Here is a 23073-nt window from a genome sequence, read left to right as displayed (position 1 = left end):
TTTGATGCACAAAAAGTATTCCCGTCGCTTCATAACATTAAAATTGAACCACTGTAGTCACATGAACTGTTTTAAATATGTCTTTAGTAGCTTTCTGGGCATTTGATAGTGTTAAATATTTTGCTGTCAGTGGAGGCCTCACTGAGCCATCGGATTTTATCAAAAATATCTAAATTTGTGTTCTGAAGACGAACGATGATCTTACTAGTGTGGAACGACATGAGGGCAAGTAATGACTTTTTATTTTAGGGTGAACTGTCCCTTTAAATGTGAATGAGTTATGCAGAAGTAGCAGAATGTCATTGAGTTAAAGAACTGGAAAACTATGTCATTGTTCACTTAAATTTGGCATCTCATGACTTTATTCAATAGACTCTTGTGTTTGGGTTTCAACTGTTGATTTACAGTATCAAAGATATAAGAAGAGTGATTTCCATAAGTTTATTATCAAAGGAAATGCACAAATTCACCATCATAGAGATGCCTCTTATTCTCAGGAACTTGAGCCAATGTTACAGACATTTCATACTTGACAGGTTCGTGTTTTTAATGAACCGCTGAAACCACAGTCCAACCTCTGGATTTCCTGTGCATTTGTGAATGTCTGAGTGAATGCAGCCACAGCCATTGTGTGTAAAATACATGCTTAGCTGCATTTTAAAGTTGACATAACTTTCAGTTATGACTTACAGCTCTGAGATCAGATATACAGGCTTTCCAGGTTCTAGGCTTATGTATTTTATTCTGTTCATTTGGTTTGTATGCATAGGCAAGCTCTGACAGTCATGAATGCCTTGTGAGTGACTGGGTGTGACTCATATAAGTAACAGGAGAAACTAAAAAAAAAACCTCTCTGGCTAAACATGGTTTTTAGATATATATTTTTTTCTCTTTTTAGTCCACACAGTCCATGAGGGTTTTCATGTAGTCAAAACAAGCAAATAACTTGTTTAACTTAACAAATCTGTGAACTTCACTCTCTCATGCTCTTACCTTCTTTTTGCCTCATTTTTTTGCCATCTGTTTCTTTGGGTGGGGGTGTATTTCAAAGGGCTGGGCTAGAACTGATGCAGGAAGTGATTTTGTACACAATGTCTCTCCTCAACAAATTCTCTTCCTTTCATTCTCGAAACTCTGCAGAGTCCTCCAACTTCAACATCAGCAAGGTAAGCACTGTAAAATCTGAAAAGATGCTCAGAAATTCACTAATTATACATGCCTAGCCCACAAAACCAGCCCTATTTATGGCTGCTATCCCGTTGTACCAAATTCATTCATTTTTAGAGCAAAGTAACTTAAAGCAGAGTGAAGTTTAGGTTGGAAGAGACACTCCCAAAACTCAACACCTTAGTTTCACATCTAGCTTATTTCTTATAGTTGATGTGCAGGTAGAGCTGTAGAGTTCAGAAATGCTACTCATGAACATATTAAACTCAAAAGTTAGTTAAAAATATTTTGCACATTTTGATTTTGACTGGATCTTGAATGTTTAAAACAGGGAACCTGAGCTTCTCAAAAAAAATGAAATGCACTTACAGAAATATCTCATCTTTTTTGTACCCTCCATTGAGTAATTTTCATTTTGTCAAACTTGATTGCAGTTCTTTTTGAGAAATTATTTAAAGTATTTTTATGGAAGTATTTTCATACAAGTAGATCTTGAACAGATAAATAACAAGATACAAGGGTGGAGCACCCATGTCTCCTGTAATTCATCTGTTCATGCTCTACTTGCATGTTTCTCTGTAATGATATACATAAGCTACATAACAGATTATATTAGTGTGTCTTATCAACCTCTTTATCAGCTTTTTATTGTTCATTTCACTTTTCTTCAATTCTATCTTATGTAATTACACTGTGATAATTTATTTATACAATTTAAATCGCCTGAGACCAATTGTGTTTGTTTTGTAACTGATAAAGCACAAGTCCAGCCAAGCGCCAAACCAACAATTTATTAAAAATGATTACGTTATCAATAACCTGTTATGGTTTTCCGTCATATTGTCTGACCATAAAGTTTTGTCTACATTGGCAGGTCATTTGCGTTTTATAACATATTAGTCCACTAGGCCAAGCTCCTAGCTGTTAGCTTACAATCTATTAAAATGTATTAGAGAGATTTGTTGATATTAAAAAGTATACCATTTCAGGTAAAATTGTCAAAATTACTAAATGATAATAACATTTTAACAGAAAAATTAAAAACTGGTACTAGTTCCTCCTCTTTCTGGACATCGTTGCTTATTGTCTTAGAAACAAAAACCATGTTTTACCGTGTTTCCTCCATCAACTCCCTCTGATGAGTGGAGGAAAGATGGATGGTGGCTTGCAGTAATTATCACGCTAGTGTTTAGCGTTTGTCAGGCAACCCGACTCTCCTCGCTGTGGGGCGTCCTCGGCAGGGCCGCTCGGATTATTCCCCCGTGTCCAGTTACTGGACACATATAAGCTAACCAGGCCAGGTGAACTCACACACACACACACACACACACACACTCTCTCTCTCTCTCGCTCTCTCTCTCTCACACACACACACACAAACACAGGAAAAGGCAGAATGGAGCCGGACTCAGAAAGCATGGCGGAGCAGGCCGAAGGGGTTTTGCAGTTAAGTTGACTAGTGTTTCTTAGCTTTGAGCGCTCATCACACTCTTTACTTATAAAGGGAGGCTATGAGCTTCTGTTGTCATCACTGTCTTCACCTATGGTCTTCACATTAGTCGCATAGGCAAATGCTCCACTATCCTGCGATGTACCTGTATGTTTGTCATATTTGATGATGCTCTGTAGTAAATAGCCTAATATTATTTCAGTGCAATAACAATCTTGAGTCAGTACGTTTGTGATCACTGTTTAAAACTTAAAGTTGTGTTCTTTTTAAAGCTCCAATTAATTTTTTTTATATAGATAGATTTTATAGATTTATTTTTTTCCACTCATATCACACCTTAATATGCAGAGACAACTATTAGTAAACCATTCGTAGGAGGTTTTACCTAAAAAGTGTAACTGTGGTGCTATCAAAATTTTTTGTTTTGAACAAAATGATGTGGCAGACAGGGCGGGAATATGTTTGGCTGGCCAATGGCGGACGGGGGGAGTGTTCAGGAAACAATACCCCACTTCTGATTATGCATACTTCTCTAATATAGTAAATTAAAAGCAGTACGTGAAATTACTCAGAATGCCTGAATTAGTAGTCTTCATAAAATACTAGGTGAAAAATACCAGGACGAAGTGGGCATTTAATGTACAACTTTGAGTAAATACAGTTGATGTCGCAAGGCAACATGGTGGATGTAGTATGCGACTGTGTTTATACATATGTTATAGAACATATTTTTAACAGTTTAAACACAAATTAGGTTTTTCTTAAAATGTGATACCTACACTTAAGTTATGTCAGAAATCGCATACGGTCTTTGTGACAATTAAAGGTGCTCTAAGTGATCCTGGGTAACTTCCTGTTGATGTTCAAAGTGTTGTCAAACTAGGGCTGGACGATATGGCCAAAATTTATATCACGATATAATTCTAAATTTCGGTCGATACGATATAATTCCGATATCGATATGAACTATATAATAGCCTCAGAAAAACTGCCAAGAACGGCCACAATGGATGTCTGTACCGCACCGAAACCGTGACCCTAAAAATAGGACTACTGTCAAATAAAAATAAAGAAAATAAGAACAAACAATCAAACTACAAGCAACATCACAAATAAGTACAATAATGCAAATATTCAAATAAAATAAACAGTGCTTTTCAGGTTTTTCAGGTATGTAACAGTAGTTTTCAGGTACAGAAAATGGATAAAGTAATCAAATAAAAAATCTTTACTGTATATAAGATGAATCATTATTGAAGTTACAAAAACTATTCAGTCAAGAGCAGTGAGTGATTTCTTTGTTATTTGATTTAACATCAAAAACAGGCAGCAGGAATAGTTTTTTTTCCCTTTAAGACAACCAGTACATACCTGTTACACATGCGCTGTCTTTCTCGACTGTTATACGTTCACTTAAGACATAACTGACTATGTTTGCTAGGATACTCGACAAGACGGGCATGTTGACATCATTTTTTGTATGAATGTGGCCGTCGAAGCGCAAGACTTGAAAGAGAACTCAGTATTTGCGCGCTGTCTGAAATAAGCGTGTGCGCGCTTCGGATGAGCGCACACAAATCTTCTCATAGCGCGTGCGAGTTCTCTCTCTTTCGCGACTTGTTCTTGAAGGTTCAAATCAGCAAGGCTTAAATGAGTTTAGTTTAAACACAGACAGCAACGTGTGCTGTTCAGGTCTCACCTGTATCAACACCCGGGTGATGACGGCGTAAATGACTGGACATTAGAGCATACGGCACTAACGTTAGCTGTCAGGAGTTTGGTTTGATTCCTTTTTTGCCTTTCTCTTCTAATTGCTTTCACTCTCCCTCAGCTGTTCGCTATCTTAATCAGCGGTTGCGCTCTGCACAGTCTCTCACCTGTTCCTCCTTTGCCCTGATTACCTTGCTATTTAATTCTCATGCCCTTCTCTCGTCTTTGTCGGGTTATTGTTTGTTCACTCATATCTGCAGTTTACGCCTTGTCGTTGTGTGCTCATCTAGTCCTGTATCACAGTGTGTGCGTGGCGAACGAGGATTTCACCCTGTTTGTTTCTGCCTTCAAGTCTGCGCTCCTGTACTGCCGTGACTGCCAAGTGGACTGTGTGATCGGCGTTTCCAGCGGGCACCCTCTGTCTGCAGGCTTCCTGTACCAGGCATTCCGCCTGTTTGATCTCTGGTTCCTTTGAGTTCTCCTTCTCCTGATCTGCGTCCGCCTTGCACGGCCGGTGACCGGCAGACAGCCTATTTTGTCCTTTTACTGACTGTTTAATAAATTACAAGAACCAGCATTCGCTTCTGGGTCCTTTCTGCATTGTGACAGTTAGCTGTTAACATTTTACAAAGAGTGACTGTTTTGTCCACGCTTTTTGATTATCGTTGTTGTAACGTTTTGCGCATCCATCGACTGAAACATACATTATCTGAACTCTGTCTGTTTTCCACGTTGCTATTTTAAACAAACCATATTAACCAATAGATACGCTGATGGCAGCGTGTCTCTGTGGTGTACGTCATCACGCAAATAGCCAATCTTGTTCTGCTCTTTCTAACCGCTGCGCCTCAAGTCAGTGAGAAATGCTGTAATGTATATCGAAATACCGGAAATGTGTTTAAAAATCATATCACCGTTATCGAAAAGAATTATATCGCGATATATATTGATATTGAATTATTGTCCAGCCCTATGTCAAACAAAACAGAGGCTAGCTAGACCCTCCCTCCTCCTCCTCCTCCCCCTCCCCTCCATGCTTCCTGAAACAGTCATGAACGCGCATTTAACATCATTCTTGTCTGTTATTGGCTGGAGCATGTCTATTATGATTCGTGGTCCAGGCTGCACCAGTTTATTTTTATTGCCGTTTTCGGAGCTTGTGGCGACTACAGAGACCGCGTTTTTTACAGTGTGTTCAGGGGACAGGCAGCTAGTGGATAGTGAGGAAAATGTTTTTGGCCTAAAAACGTGTGACATCACTTAGAGCACCTTTAAAAAGTATGTTCAATATAGTATGAATTTGTGTAGTATGATTGAAATCTGGACATACTACATCTACCATGTTGTCATTGTCGTGTTACTTGCGGCATCAGTGGCGTCATGGGATAGTAAAGTGTCCATTTGCTGCGCACCACAGAATCTCAGTGGAATTAGTCGGTCATCCGGGTACTTTTCACCTACTGTTTTATGAATACTAAAAATGTTGACATACTACTCTTCGCCTACTAAATACATTCAGATGCAGGGTGACAGTATGTCAGACGCATAATTTGTGTAACTCTGCTTGCTGACGCTAAAATCAAAGAAATTTTACACTTCACCATTAAAAAAGATAGTATTTTATTTATTCTTAATTTTATTTTATATTTTCATATTATAGAGGTTATGATTAGAGTTAATTAGTTCTGAATGGTAATGAATATGGAAACTGGGGATCATTATACAGATCCATGTGTGCGATTTTGCTAAGTTAAGAGTCATATAAGTGTATTTGGCCCACGTCTTTCAAAGACATTTTCCCCGAGCAGAACCTCGACACAGGAAACAGATTGTGCCAGCTTGCATGTTCTTTGCCCTGTGGTTCTACATGACTCACTGTAGTTGGCTATTTCATACACACTATTGGTTATTTTTTGCTTAAACTAAGACACTTTCACATCTACTTACTCGATAAACCATAATAAATGGACTTTTTACACTTTGCTGTAGTGTGAGGGTGGGGTGTTAAAGCACTTGATGAAGTGGGGGAGTGTGAACACTAAGGTCATTCTTTGTTCTTGACATTTAGGACACATATAACTTCTGTCTAAACAGATGAATTGCTTAACGTCTGCATGAAACGGAAGTTGTGATACTCTTTTCTTCCCTATTGTGACTTATATCTAAGTCAAATAGCTTGAACAAGAAAAAATGTAGTGTGGGACTTGATTTTTTTTCTCTGGAATTGATTGGATCATTGTGGTTTGATCTGATCTCATGTGAGTGACAGGTTGTTTCGTACTCATGCCAAAAACAGATGTCGTTGCAAGAGCGAGGGAAAGTTATTTTGATTAAAGATTACGAGGGCGCATGAAATTGAAAAATAAATAAATAATGATGTGTATAGTTAATTATTTATAATAAATACTGCAATATTCCATTAAAAAAACAAGTGCAAATAGCCTGCCTTGTTGGAAATTAACACTAATTCTCCCCACCATTATCTGATTGAGCCAGACAAAATTAAAAAAGAAATCCCACTGACAACAGAATCAGTGGCGTGGAGGCAGGTGGCATCAGCTTGACATGACCGATCCAAGTTAAAATCCGCCTTTTAACTCATTCTTCTCCCTTTTCCCATCAGAGTAGCATTTATTTAAAAAAAAATGAAGAAAATATACAATACAGTGTGTATAATGAGTATTTAATAGTGGGAATAAAGTGTTTAAAGGCACAATATGTAAGATTTTTGAAGTAAAATATCCACTAGGCCAGTTATATATTTTGTTCAAATGAGTACTTACAATATCCCAAATGTATTACTTCATTTACTATTTGTAAATCGTGAGAAAATTACGATTTTAACCAAGGATACGGGATGTGTCTGGGAGTTGCCTGTCAATGTGTCATATCCGCGTTAATCTCGGTTTCTGGTTTTATTTTGTAGAAACCATGGAAACACCAAAGATGCTTTAATATATTACATGTCTTATTAGACAAGGGAACAACTGTTTGGTTACATTTATACTACATGTTTAGTCTTATTGTTTAAATCTAGTTTTCTTGATTTTCCGAGAGTACCATGCTTTTACCATGCCTCAGAAAAAACACTATTTTGTCAAGTAGCTAACAGCATTTTCTCCATCATACAATATGTTTTGAAATTGATTGCATGCCATTTTTTCAGCACAATCCATCCAGCATTTATTAATATGATATTCTAATATCGATCTATCTTACTGCAGTGTGCAACAAGTGTCTCACATCAGCCGCCGAGCGAACGCACAGAGTAACGTTATGACATAATTTTCAACACACTCAAATGTATCTAATATGATAAACAGCGCTGTGTTACCCCACATAAGCTTGACCAGAAGAAGCGGTAGCGGCGACTGCGGCATAATTAAAGTTTCGCTGTTCTTGAGGTGTGTGTCGCGTTCGTCTATCATTAGCAATCGCTCCAGTTCTCATCCTGCTCTGTTTCATACTACAGTAACATTAATAATCTCATCCATGAATATGATTTCTGCCCAAGTCCCATCCCGATTCTTTTCCACTGACTGTGAGGTGAAGACGACATCTCCCAAGATTCTGCTTGGTCAAGATCAAGATCAAGCTTGTTTTGAATAGGCGACCTCTAGTGGAGAAAAATCTACATATTGTAGCTTTAACAGATTTAAATCGCATCTAACTACTATTTATTTAAATACTGCTGTTTTCATTGCATATACCACTATTTGCACTTAGTGCAAAGAAAATACTTTCTGTTGCTATTTACACTTAGTGTATATCGCATCTATTGCTGTTTTCACTGCCAATAAAAATGGTCAATTTTGATTTCATGATGACTTTAATGTATGGCTCTAGCAGAGCAGGTTAACCAAAATCTGCACTTCTTTTTCATTACAGTACAGTACATCGTCTATCCCTCTCTAGAAATTACAAATACTAATTTAATTTATTGTCTTCATAAATGAAGTCATAAATGTGTATCATTAATTGAACTAGGAAAAGCTACAATTGAATCTTAATATTTAGTTAGGGGATGTTCCCTGTTAATACTTCCTTGCAGTTTATGCGGCGCCATTCCCAATAGTGACTAAACAGAATATATGGCACTGAATTAACAGATAATGAGGGAGGAGCAGCCAGCAGCGTAACTGAACTCTGTCATAGTTGTTTTGTGTGTTTTCACAACAGTAACTATGTGAGGAAATAAGGTGCATTCTTAGTCATTGTGAAACTAGACGTGTCTGGCTCTCTGTATGGCATGTCTTAGAGAGACGTAAGATAACATGGGCCTCTAAGGCCTCTTCTTTAAATGAGAGTGAAGTAATGCAGCTCTGTTCTAGAGCTCATCTCAGTGTCAGACCATTACAAGAAGAGCCTAATTAAACTGAGTGATTTATTTGTACCATGCCAGTTTATTTGCAGCAACAATATTTATGTTGTAAATCCATGTACCTGTCAAAGATTAATGATATCCCATCTAATATTACCAATGATATATTTAGTTTGATTTCCGTCCCAATTAAAACATTTAATAAGATAAGACACTTAGAAGACTTATTAACAGTTCACATTGACAAGGAAGCAAAAAGGTGCTGTTTTTCAGCCTGTGTACTTCCGCTTATTTTTTATATGGCTGAAGCAGTTTTACAACGAATATTAAAACAATGCCAAAGAAGACAATGAAGAAGAAACCTTGGGGGAAAATCCTGGCATATCCTTATTTTCTTGAGTGTTTTATTGGCAGCAGTATGCTGGATTCTACATTTGTGTTCATGCGTGCCTCCATCACACTGTAGTGTCCAAACAAACAGATTTCAAGAATCCAGACCATGTGTTTTGGCAGTCAAGTTACTGACAGGTCAAAGAACCAATCAGATAACAGTAGTCTTTAACTGATAGCTCTCTTGGCAAATTAGTGAGAGGAGTAGAGCTACAATAGAGTACCCATCGGCCCAGAAGCCAAATGACTAGTAGGTAGTGGTTCAACGGATCACAAAACTCACGGTTCGGATCATATCACGGTTATTAAAGGTGCGTTCACGTGGCCTCGTAATTCCTGTAGTTACGAGATTCTAGCTTGTAAAAAGCGCTCACGTCCTCGTAGAGCTCATAATTACAGCTTGTAAGCTGGGAGTTTTCTGAAAGCTCCCAGATATACCACGTGGCCGTGCTGTACCACCTGACAGCTGTAGATTCATTTAGGCGTTGACAGTGCTGCCATGGAAACGCATAATTCCCAGTTAAAGGACCAAAAGGACGTGAACAGCTCCGAATATAACGTCACGTGTTGTCATTTCAAGATTACGGTAAATACGAGGTGACGTGAACGCAGCGTAAGTCACAGATAGGATCATTTGGGGGGTGGGGGGTAACTTTGCATTTATTACGTAGCCCACTTTAACTACTCCGATACCACAGCAGAAACTACTAGCCTAACTAATACATTATTAAAGGCAAGTGAACAGACTGTAAAAAGAACAAATACTGTACACCAATTACAAGCATAGATAAATACAACATAAAGTTACAAATAAAGTATAAGGTCTAACTGTAGTATTAATTTTCATGTACAGAACTGTAATAGTTAAATATAAAATGACACTGTTCACTGTATACATTTAATATAGATTAATCTTTGTTAAAGCTGTGTTTTGTTGTTTGATTTACATGACAGACAACAGCAAGTATTTATAGGTTGCTGTCACTTTAAGAGTAGGACCCCATGCACGCTCACATCCGAATTCTCACTTCGTTCGGTTAAGACATTAACCGAATGTGTTCACGAAAATACTTGCCGAGAGGGGTATTTTGACTGACATACTTCGTGCGTGTATGTGTCCATCCAGGTGCATTGAGGACGCGAAAGAGAAATCAATTTGGAGTTTGCCAGCTATCTGAAACGCGCCTCTCTCTCGCTCTGTTTGCGCGCGCGAGCCATGTATGTATGTGCGCCTGTGCCACAGCGATAACAGCGTGGCGTGCGATACCGAATTAAATCCTCTTTTACCTCTTCTAGCGCTGGAATGGTTTTATATCTATTTAATGTGTAAACTAGCAAGACAAAACACGTGCAAATTATATCATTTTACTCTATTGGGGCTTGGTCCGTACGGATCACGGATCAACAACGATCCGTTTAACCACTACCAGTAGGTGAAAATAAATTTTTTCTTGTAAAGCAAACATATCTAATATGAAATCTTTTATTCTCTTTTTAATTTAAAGGATACACTTTCCATACTCCTAAATATTTTTTTAAAAGAAATTAATAGGCTACTTGTATTTAGTAAAGCTATATTAAATTGATCAAAAGTGACAGTAAAGACTTTTAACTTCGAATGAGCTTGATGATGTGCAGCCTTCAAATTGAGAATCACCCAGTGTTTCCTAAACCTGTTCCTGATTCATCTTTTCAACTTATTAGGATGCTCAACACTGGAATTCTCCAGAAACACAGACCTCAAGTCATGGGCAATTGCTTCAGCTTCAAAAACATTTAAGAGCAAAGAATGAATCGTTTTATTGTGAGATGTCTGGTGCCCGTAGTCCTTTCGGGAATCATCTGCTGTTGCTTTTTGATCCTCCCCTCCTCACCATTTGTTCTGTCTCTCTGCAGAATGCTCCCATTTCAGGCCGCTCCAGGGCAGTTTGGGGATGAGATTAGACAGCCGGGACTGAGATGTTGGCGAGTGGAGAAGATGAAGGCAGTTCCTCTGGATAAAGCTGAGGTGGGGGCTTTCTTCAATGGTGACTCCTACCTTGTGCTGGATAACCGGGGTGACCAGGGTGCAGATCTCCACATGTGGATTGGTGAGATGATAGCTGCTGATTTTCTCTATTGGTTATTGTGTTACTTTCACATTTGCAGTCTGAAAGACACAGGATACACAATTTAGTATTTGATGACATTTTTTTCATACTTTTGATGATTAACATCATATGGGAAGTAGGGTTTCTTCTTTTTTTTTAATGATGGGTTTAAAGGGACAGAACATGTGGCTTGAAAATCCATTAGAATGCATCAACATTTTTTTGCAAATTTTCAGCTTTCTTTGTATTATTGCAATGTCAGTAGTATATGTAAATGAACAATGTTCACTTTCTCTGTGTTACCTGCACCCAAATATTGCAATTTGTAAGCAAAAGGATGATGCAAAGTACATAATTTTACATGGAATAAAACATTTTGTGCATTGTTTTTTCCATAAACAGAAAGGTCAGTATATTTCGCCACAGTCCTGAGGGTCAGGGTCAGTCAGTCATGATTCATGCTCATCATGTGGCGGGGTATGGGGTCTGAAAGACTGGTACAATAGCCTGCTGAGATGAATGATATGCTTGTTCACACAGTCGAGTGGGCCTGACCCAGTCTGAGTGAGTGCACAGAAAGGTTGGATAGAACGGCTGATAGACAGGAGAGAGGGATGAAGAGGGAAGAGTCCCAAGGGAAAAAGGCATGGGCGGGTGTTTTCATAGGTCATTAATGTTTCAGAAGGCCTGTGACAGGACTTCAGTTAGGTCTATTGTCTTATGGTGTATCCGGTGCTTTAGGTAACACTGAGCCTGGTTGTCAGCATGATGAGCCATCTTCTCTCATGCCTTCTCATTAACCATCCCTTATCCATAAACACCCCCCATCTCTTCATTACTCAGAATCCCTGGTCTCAGTTCCTAACCCCAACATATCATTCATTCATAATGACCTTCTACTGCAGAGATAATACCACCACGTTCTACAGCCGAGGGCTGCTCGATTATGGTAAAACCCAAAATCGTGATTATTCCGGTCAATATTGAGATCACGATTGTTTTACAATTACTCATTGACTTTGGAAACATCATGCATTTATTGAACATATTTCCTTGAACCCGATCAACTAGGTTGTAAGGTGCAAGCTACTGAAAACTACTAAACATTTAGGAAGGAGCACCGCTGTAAAGGAAAGGGTGGCACTTGGTTTGGCATGCTTCTGTCACGAGCAAGGTGACAATAAGGCCATAGACCTATATTGGCTAGCATAGTTCATGTTTGTTGGTTGGATTCCAGGCGATGACAAGATTAAACAAAAGCATCATTGGTAAACGGAATGCAGCATAAGAATCATTTTATCAATTTGATTAATCGCTCAGCCCTACCTCAAACTGCCTTGCATTTCAGTCAAACAGCTCAGCTCAGAAAACTGTTGCTCAGAGGTGTAGATAGAGGAAGTGGCTGCGTTGGTGGCATTTCACACATAGTAGAATTGTGCAAAATTGCACTGTAGTGTTAATACACACAGTGTTTCCAGGGGCAAGTACAGTAGTCAACATTAGAAGTAGATCAAAATAGTTAATCAAAGTTGTCCTAAGAAGAAGGTTTTAGGACAATTTTGATCAAAGGTTTTGATGCACTTCAAATGTTTACTATATGTTGAAGGAATGTTCTTTTTAATTGCTTTCTCTTATTTGTATTTGCTGACTTTTTATTGCCATGTATGAGAGAAAGTTTGTAAAATGGCATTTACAATAAGGTTTCATTTGTTAACATGAACTAACAATCAACACTACTTCTACAGCAGTTGTTAATCTTAGTTAATGTTAATTTCAAAATAATCAAAAGTTGTGTCTGTTAACATCTGGTTAATCCTTAAATGGATGACTGTTTCGCCAATCATTCTTACATATTTCGGGTCTTTATCGACCCGGATCTTTATCTAACACGGAAGGATCTCTACCTGTCGTGATAATATAAAACTCCTCTGATATTAGAGTAACAATTACAGAAGAATAAAATAAAACATATTTTGTTACCTTTTGGAGCTTGAAAGGGCTCCGTTTGAGCAGATGTTTTATGCCATCATCACTGTCCTCCTCAGAGCTCATTTCCCAGTAAATTCAGCAAATATTGGGCTTGTTTTATGTTTGAGGTCATGAATATTAGCCCATTCGCGATCTCAAACGTATTCTCAAAACTATATAATTTTCAACATCTTTAAAATCAATATTTCGATCGCTAACAGCTTCACCAGATCCATCCAATAACAGTTACAGTCATATTTGATTGCGTTCAGTACTTGTTCTGCAGTAAATCGCTGAGCCATTTCATGTTTTTCTTACTTTGTTTTCTGTCTAAATGAGTCGTCACTTCAGCATTGTGTATCAGACATTGTAACCTTGTGGAATAAAGGTGAATTGCACTTATTCCGTCATCTAAGATTCAATTATTGTTGTGCAGAAAAAATATACGTACATTCATACACACCTCGGGTCGTTTGCGACCCTATACAATTTTTACAAAAAATGAATACAAAAATAGGCATTCTTTTATAATTTTATGTTTTTTTTTTCTTGTTATATTCTTTATAATTAATTGATTGAGGAATACCAAGAAGGTTGATGTCTAACTTCAAAAAATGAATGAGGAGGAGGGTAGTGAATGACGTCCCGGGTCACTAAAGACCCGAGGTATGCATTTAAGGGTTAATGCATTGTGAACTAACATGAACAGACAATGAACAATTATATTTTTATTAACTAACATTAACAGGTTAATAATATGCTGCTCAGTGCTCATAGTTACTTAATGTACTAACAAATGCATTAACTAGTGTAAACAAATGAGACCTTATTGTAAAGTGTTACTAAAAATAATATATATATAGGCTATTAATTTTCATTAACATTATTATGATGGTCCCCTTTAGACATTGGCCCTGTCCCAAGTAGCACTCTAAAAACTCACAGTCTTCCTCTGAGTTCGCAATTTTTGCAATGTAATGGCGCTTTGACTGCTGGGTAAAAGCCCTCTGCGTAACTCGCAGACTTGTGGGCTCAGCAGAAGTGCGCATCGAGGGTGCATAGCGGCCGAAAAGGGGGCGCTCGCGAGCACCCTTTTGAAAGCTAAAGACTGAAAGTGCACATGAAGTGTGCCATTTGGGACAGGGCCATTCCTTTGACTAGAAGTATGTTGCACCTACATGAATCATTAGAATATTAGTAGAGCATCAGTAATATGTTTGTTTAAAGGGTTAGTTCACCCAAAAATGAAAATTATTTCATTTATTACTCACCCTCATGTCGTTCCACAGCCGTAAGACCTTCGTTCATCTTCGGGACACAAATTAAGATATTTTTGATGAAATCCGATGGCTCAGTGAGGCCTCTATTGCCAGCAATGTCACTTAACCTCTCAAGAGTTAGGTACTAAAGTCTTAATTTGTGTTCTGAAGATGAATGAAGGTCTTATGGGTGTAGAATGACGTGAGGGTGAGTAATTAATGAAATAATTTTAATTTTTGGGTGAACTAACCCTTTAATATCTGCTAACAATTTATTTTTATGGTTCCCCCAACAGACATTCTACTGACTATAAGTAACTTTGCAACTACTTGTCAACTTATTCTGCTAACCCTAAAACCCTACCCCTAACAGTCTACTACTACTCAACTAATACTGTAAGACTTAGTTAACAGGTGCAACATTACTTATAGTCAACAAACCATCAATTTTCTCTCTTCCTCTTTCTCCCTTTTAGGAGAGAAATCATCTCGTGACGAGCAGGTAGCTTGTGCCATGTTGGCTACACAGCTGGATAACTTCCTGGGTGGAGATCCAGTCCAGCACAGGCAGGTTCAGGGCTATGAATCCCCAGAATTCATGAACCTCTTCCCTCGCGGAGTCAGTTACAAGGTGAGATGTGGTTGTGTGTTTTCACATCCTCTCACATTTACACAAAAAGGCTTGATATATAAATGAACTGATTGTTACAGTAATACAGAATCCATATTTAATTCAGTTAAAGAGTGCTTATGTTTGTACAGGAGGGAGGTGTGGAGTCTGGCTTCAGAAAAACACAGTCTGGATCTGGACCTGTTCATAGGTTATACCAAATCAAAGGGAAGCGCAACATCAGAGCCAAGGAAGTGGATTTGAGCTGGCAGAGCTTTAACAAAGGGGACTGCTTCATACTCGACCTGGGCGAGGTGTGTGCCTGTCTGTTTCATTGTTGCCTATGTATCTCTATGTACACTTCTGTTCAAAAATCTGGGGTTGGTAAGATTTTTTGTTGTTGTTGTTTTTTGTTTGAATTAAAGGATTAGTTCACTTCAGAATTAAAATTTCCTGATAATTTACTCACCCCCATGTCATCCAAGATGTTTATGTCTTTCTTTCTTCAGTCTAAAAGAAATTAAGTTTTTTGAGGAAAGCATTCCAGGATTTTTCTCCATATAGTGGACTGAACAGCTACTAACAGGTTGAAGGTCTAAATTGCAGTTTGAATGCAGCTTCAAAGGGTTTTACACAATCCAAGCCAAATGATCGGTCATTTTTTAAAAATAAATAAATAAATAAAAATGTGTATCCACTAATGCTCATCTTGCACTGCTCTGCGATGCACCACACATTACGTAATCACATTGGAAAGGTCACGCATGGCGTAGGCGGAAGTACCATGGTAGGGCGAAAAACTCATTTTCAAAAATCATTTTCAAAATCATCTGACATCGTTGTTTTACTTTCTTTTTTTTTTTTTTTTTTTTGAGGCTGTTTGACTTAGTCTTTGCATGTTCGCTTTGTAAACACTTGCTTGGTACTTCCGCATTCCGTGACCTTTCCAACATGATGATCGCATCGCAGAGCTAGTGCAAGACGGGCATTTGTGGCTAAAAAGTATATAAATGTTTTTTTTTGTTGTTGTTTTTTTTTATTACTGATCGTTTCACTAGATAAGACCCTTATTCCTCGTCTGGGATTGTGTAGAGCCCTTTGAAGCTGCATTTAAACTGCAATTTCGAACTTCAACCTGTTGGTAGCCGTTGAAGTCCACTATATGGAGAAAAATCCTGAAATGTTTTCCTCAAAAACCTTAATTTCTTTTCGACTGAAGAAAGAAAGACATGAACATCTTGGATGACATGGGGGTGAGTAAATTATCAGGAAATTTTAAAGGGGCTCTATGTAAAATTTTTACTTTAATAAAGCATAAAAATACCCCGATATGTCTGCAGATATTTAGGAAACATGCTAAGTACTTGTTCCTCGGAAAAACAATGCTACAGCCAGATATTCTACTTTGAAAATGCGCATTCTGTGTCGGAATGTCTGTCTTTGTTTTGGTCTGTGTGAAACCACCTGCTGCCAGTTTAACCAATAGTATTTCGACATCACAGGTTGCCAGTTGGCGGAAAACACCGCATATTGCAACCATGCAGACGAGCAAACAAACTGGGTCAGAGAATTGCAGATTCTACTTGACCTAAAAAGCCTCTGAATCCATCTAAATATCTTTACGAACAACAGCATATTAAAACAGATAAATCAACTCATCAGCTTTAAAGGATTAGTCCACTTTTAAATAAACTTTTCCTGATAATTTACTCACCCCCATGTCATCCAAGATGTCCATGTCTTTCTTTCTTCAGTCGAAAAGAAATTAAAGTTTTTGATGAAAACATTCCAGGATTATTCTCCTTATAGTGGACTTGAATGGGCACCAAACAGTTGAAGGTCAAAATTAGTTTCACTGCAGCTTCAAACTGTTCAACATGGTCCCAGATGAGAAATAAGGGTCTTATCTAGTGAAACCAGTGCTCATTTTCTGAAAAAAAATTGAAAATTATATAAGTTTTAACCTTAAATGCTTATCTTGAACTAGCTTTCTTCTTCTTCTCCAAAGTTTGAACTAATGTTATATACTATTGAACTAGCATATTGCATATAAAAATTAGTTCAAACATTGACCTGTGGAGGGCAGTATTACGCTTAGCAGTGTCTACACTGCTGGAATTCAAATAGAGAAGAAGACGAGAGCTAGTTCAAGATGAGCATTTCTGGTTAAAACTTACATAATTTTCAATTTTTTTCAGAAAATGAGCGATGGTTTCACTAGATAAGACCCTTTTTTCTCATCTGGGATTGTTCTGAACAATTTGAAGCTGCAGTGAAACTAATTTTGACCTTCAACTGTTTGGTGCCCATTCAAGTCTACTATAAGGAGAATAATCCTGGAATGTTTTCATCAAAAACTTTAATTTCTTTTCGACTGAAGAAAGAAAGACATGGACATCTTGGATGACATGGGGGTGAGTAAATTATCAGGAAAAGTTTATTTAAAAGTGAACTAATCCTTTAAGTCTCCTCAGCTTTCATTGTCAATTGCACTCCCTATTGTTGCTGGAAACCCGCATCTTTGAACGAGGGGGCGGGCCAAACAATATTTTGAATTTGGACTGCAGTACCTATTTTGAACACTGGGTGTCATTCCTACATAGAGCCCCTTTAATTCTGAAGTGAACTAATCCTTTAATTATTTTATTCAGCAAGGATGCATTAAAAGGATCAAAAGTAACAGTAAAGATGTTTGAAATATTTAAAATAAATGCTTTATTTTGATCAAATAAAAATGTAAACTCTTCTGCATCGCACAACACTGCATATCAACAAAATATAAAGTAGCAGTTTTTTGAAATAAAACTGATTTTGTTTTAAAATCTTTTAATTCTCCAGACGATTGTGTCATGGATTGGATCTCAGGCAAACATCTTTGAGAAGCAGAAGGTGCGGGAGATCGCCACTCTTATCAGAGATACAGAGAGACATGGCAAAGCCCAGATCACTAACATCAATGAGGGAGAGGAGACACAGGAAATGCTACAGGTAACAACAGGCCAGTGTATTTTGGCCAGAAAACCAAACTATTTTTCAAACCATTTACACTTCACTTCAATCCTTATTAAGTCTGACATCACAAGTCACAATTTCCATATCCAAATGTTCATTCAGGTCCCAAAAGAAAACAACAAACGGTGCAAAAACCCACACACACACTGCATTTTTTGCATAAAAATATGGCACTGAAAAACAAAACATGGCATGTTTATGAATGCATTTATTCATTTGGCAGACGCTTTTATCCAAAGCGATAAATACTGCTTTTTTTTAGGCAATGAGCTCTGACTGTGTTGCTCTCGTCCTCTCTATCTTCTGTTATAATGAACAGGTTCTTGGTCCAGTGCCAGAGCTGAAAGAAAGCACTCCAGAGGAGGACAGTCAAGCAGATGCATCAAATTCCGCCTCCCTCTACAAGGTACCACAACTCCATTATGTGCTTGTCTTGTGTAAAAGGATTAGTTCAATTTCATATGAAAATTAGCCCAACTTTACTCACCCTCAAGCCATTCTAGGTGTATAAGACTTTATTTTTTCTGATGAACACAATTGCAGAAGTATTAATAAATATCCTGACGGGTGAACCCCTGAGTGGGTTCACGAGTATAAGCTGAAGAAAGTGCATCTATCCGCATCCATCCATCATAAACGTGTACTCCAAAGCTCCGGGGGGTTACTAAAGTCCTTCTGAAGCAAATCGATGCGTTTGTGTAAAAAAAAAAAAATCCATATTTAACAAATTATGAAGTAAAATATCTAACCTCCGCTAGACCGCCTTCTATATTCAACATATGAAGAAAGTGTAAAACTCTTGCAGTTCAAAATGTTTACGCTACACCCTACGCCTTCCCTATTCATCTTACGGAAAAAGTGTAACTGACGCAACGCCAGTTTACACTTTCTTCATAACTTGAATACGAAAGGCGGTCTGGCGGAAGCTAGATATTTTAGTTCATAACTTGTTAAATATTGATATTTATTTTACACAAACGCATCGCTTCGCTTCAGAAGGCCTTTATTAACCCCCCAGAGCTGTGTGGAGCTTGTTTATGATGGATGGAAGCGCTTTCTTGAGCTCATACTCGTGACCCCTGTTCACTGCCATTATAAAGCTTGGATGCGTCAGGATATTTATTCATATTTATCAGACTGTGTTCATCAGAAAGAAGAAAGTCATATACACCTATGATGGCTTGAAGTTGAGTAAAGCTTGGGGTAATTTTCATTTGAAAGTGAACTAATTCTTTAATTGTGCAAATAACCAGATCCTGATCTAAACTGTGGAAAGTCCATAGCTGTGTTCGAAATCACCCCCTATACACTCATTCACTATTCCCTACATTATTCCTTTAATATAGTCTATTTGATGGAGTGAATACAAAAAGGAGTGAGCGAATTCGGACACTGAGTGCAATGGAAGGGCTGCCGCTTTTGTATAGTTTGTGCTTGCCGTTTAATTGTAGCTTCAGTTGTAATGAAAAGATATGTCTAGAACTCTGTCATTAAAATTTTGTATAAACCTTAATTAAACAATTTCATCATTTAAAATAGAATTTTTACCTGTATGATTTTACACTGTACCCACATCGGACCAGAGGTTTGGAAAATGGATAGATGGATGATTCAGCTGCAGGTGCCATCTTCTGGCCAGATGTGGAATTAATTTGGCGTGCATTGTGGGTAGTATTCTCTAGCTGTTGAGTGTACATCGGTTGTACAGTCGTTATTGCGGTACATTATGGGATTGAATGAGTGCACTCAATAACGTCTACTATGGTTTCAGACACCACTACAACTGGCTGTTCCCTCAAATAGTGCCCTATTTAGGGTATGGGGGTGATTTCTCAAACAGCCCTTGAGACTACATGTGGATGTTCAAATTAATCCTTGCCATTAGGAGTCCATTAAGTAATCCATATCTATTCTTGCTCAATGCACTTTTATCTGATGTTCCCAAAATTCCTAAAAGGTCTAACAAACATACCTTCCACATTTTTATGTACATTCAATCTGAAGAAATGGTCAATTCTTTATAGGTTTCAGATGCAACTGGGTCAATGAAGCTGACCAAGGTATCAGAGAAAAGTCCATTTGCAAAGGACTTGCTGGTACGTGATGACTGCTTTATCCTGGACAATGGGACCAATGGGAAGATCTTTGTTTGGAAAGGTAAGAAAAATTGTGCATGCATGTCACAATAAAACAATTGGTGAACAAATTACTTCAAAAGTTTAGGGTAAGTAAGATTTGTTCAGCAAGGACACATTCAATTGAGCAAAAGCAACAGTAAAGAATTATAATGATATAAAATATTTCAAATAAACGCTGTTCTTTTGAACTTTCTATTCATCAAAGAATCCCGGAAAAAAAATCACAGTTTTCACGAAATATTAAGCAGCACAACCATTTTTCAACTATGATAATAAGAAGAAATGTTTCTTGAGCAGCAAATCAGCATATTAGAATGATTTCTGAAGGGTCATGTGACACTGAAGACTGGAGTAATGCTGAAAATAAATAAATTACATTTTTAACTAAATCTGTTAGTCCATGGTGAGTCATATTTCAAAAATATTTAAAAAAATCATACCGACTCCAAACTTATGAATAGTAGTGTACATACTACATGCATACATAAGTTTCATAACTGAAATGTTATTTCGGTGACTCTCAGGAAGTGGAGCGAACGCAGAAGAGAAGAGGGCTGCTCTGAAAATGGCAGATGACTTCATCCAGCAAATGAATTACCCCAAGATGAAAACACAGGTCTGCACTTATAAAATTATTCTTGTGTGTTACATAGATACATAGATACATGTTGTTTTAGCAATGGTATCTGGCAATATAATTATTCCTCAGTCTCTTTATTAGAATATAACCAGAAAATACAGGAAATTTGTATGCAGTATTTAAAAAAAATCAGAAAAAAAAACAGCTTCTATAGGCTAAAGTAGCAAGTATTTGGTGACCTCCCCTTACACTTGAGCAATAGCAGTAACCTGGTTCTCTTAAACCTAAATGGAATGGAAAAGGACTGGAAGTCCAAGAAAACTTTCAAAATATGATATTGTTTCTTCTTTGACAAACTGGAAGGAGGTCACACTAAATACTGATTATTGCTTAAATAAGCCATTTTGTTCTGATTTTGTGTGCATATTTCCTTTATTTGCTGTTTGTATCTTAATAAAGAGATCGAAAAATAAATATGGATGGTCAATAAAAAATTGCTAAAACAACAAAGCTGGTGGCACAAGACTTTTGTACAGTACTGTATATTAAAAGTTTGAAAAATTGGTAATTTGTGCACCAGTGGCAACCCCTAACAGAACTGGAAATGTATTGTCCCGCCCCCAAAACACAATGTTATTGTGCCTGGCCCAGTGTGGATGCTTAAACAGATTTCAATTCTGTTTGGTGCTGCAAGTTACATGCACATAAAATTCTTATTCTAATATGGGTTGGTGGGTGGGCAATTTATAATTGACTACTTACAGCATGTCTTCTAAATTAAAGAATCATGTAAAGAGTTCAGATGCAAAAGCCTCTAAGTGCTGTCTGAAATTTTCTTCTAAAATGAGCAACAAGCTTGTACGTTTAGGTTCAGTAATTTCACTTTAATGGCAATTAATAGGTCCTTTTCATTGCCATTAAAGTGAAATAACTGAACATAAACATACAACCTTGATAAAAATGCTCATTTTTGAAGAAAATTTCAGATGGCACTTAGAGGCTTTTGCATCTGAACTCTTCATGTATTGCTTGAAAACAGCTATATTCATCGTGTTTGGTCTGGCCTTTGGAGGCATTACTCAAAAGAATGAAAAATCTGTTGAGTTTATACCTATGTAAAGATGCCAGATCCTCTAAAATCTAGTGTTTTTCTGTCTTACAGGTGGAGATTTTACCACAGGGCAGAGAGACTGTAATGTTTAAACAGTTTTTCCAAAACTGGAATTAAACCTCATTTGACTGCATGATCAAAGAATAAACTGCACTCAACCAGTTGTCAAAAACATACTGTAACTTACCTAAATAAGGTCACAGAGATATTACATTCTAAACAAATGTACAGTTTTATTAAAAAAGATCATGCGTATGAATGAGAGAGGCTTTACTATTTGTCTGTTACCATGTTTTTATGGCTTTTAAAAGATGTTTATATTGATCAATAGAAATTTTAAAGAGATTTGAATTATTTCCCCCTTTATTGATTGAGAAAGTCTGCCTTGATAACCATGAACCGCTGAGTAGATGCCACTTCTACTTAAAAAACAGAATAATGTTACTAACCATTTTTCAAGCCAATGCACTGCAATTTCACAAATTTCTGTGGAAACGTGTGCTTGTTGCTTTTTTTTTACTCATTTTGTGTATGTAACTGCAGCATGGCAATAAAAAATGCATTTGCAACAATGGGAAAGAATTCTGGGATTATTTATCCTGCATGCATTTGTGCAAATGCCCTGGAATTCCCCTTTAGACAGATAAGAGGACAGTGATGTTACATAAGGGCAGTTAAGAGTCATTTGCATTTAGGGCATGTTACCGTGGTTTACATAAGCTCATAAAAACACTTATGAGAAATCAAAACTTATCAACTTCAGATTTAAGTAAAGCTAAATTTAAATAAACATATAGCCTGTTGTGTTATAATATCATTTTTTTTATTTGTATGAGAACTATAAAGTTTGATACTTGAGGGTTTTTTTTTTTTTTTTTTTTGCTTCATAAATCTGAACTTTGGATGGAGGAATTGATGAACTAAGAAAGACATGGTTTATCACATGGTTATGAAAAATGTTCACCTACTTTTCACATGAACTGTTTGCTGAATTATGCTGAGTGATTAGGGTGTAATATTTAGGTCGTGATAAGAAGGGTTGGCGTACAGTCATAATGTAAGAATTTGAATTTGAATTGAATTGGCGACACCCCACAGAATGCTGAATTGTAATTGGAATGACAGAAAGAGGAATTTACTGAATTGCAATTCAAATTCAACTGGTAAACGTCACCCAATTTCACTAGTGCAGATTCAGGACAAACCATAAACAATGTACTTATTAATTCTGACTAATTATGTCCATTGCCCCATGATATATAAGGGT

The 23073-nt window shown here is 37.3% G+C and overlaps 1 protein-coding gene across 1 annotated transcript; it reads left to right on the top strand.

The window, feature by feature from the left end:
* Nucleotides 1-1082: 1082 nt before the first annotated feature.
* capgb (capping protein (actin filament), gelsolin-like b) lies at nucleotides 1083-22403 on the top strand. Its single transcript, XM_067370040.1, has 9 exons — nucleotides 1083-1166; nucleotides 10935-11128; nucleotides 14832-14986; nucleotides 15118-15279; nucleotides 17804-17953; nucleotides 18297-18383; nucleotides 20002-20134; nucleotides 20640-20731; nucleotides 21858-22403. Exons 2-9 carry the CDS (start codon nucleotides 10936-10938, stop codon nucleotides 21921-21923), a joined length of 1038 nt encoding a protein of 345 aa, XP_067226141.1. The 5' UTR covers nucleotides 1083-1166; nucleotide 10935; the 3' UTR covers nucleotides 21924-22403.
* Nucleotides 22404-23073: the final 670 nt, after the last annotated feature.

This window comes from Chanodichthys erythropterus, chromosome 19 (genome assembly GCF_024489055.1).
Source record: "Chanodichthys erythropterus isolate Z2021 chromosome 19, ASM2448905v1, whole genome shotgun sequence".
In the NCBI taxonomy this organism is placed as follows: domain Eukaryota; kingdom Metazoa; phylum Chordata; class Actinopteri; order Cypriniformes; family Xenocyprididae; genus Chanodichthys; species Chanodichthys erythropterus.
This window is presented reverse-complemented; position numbering and strand designations above follow the sequence as displayed.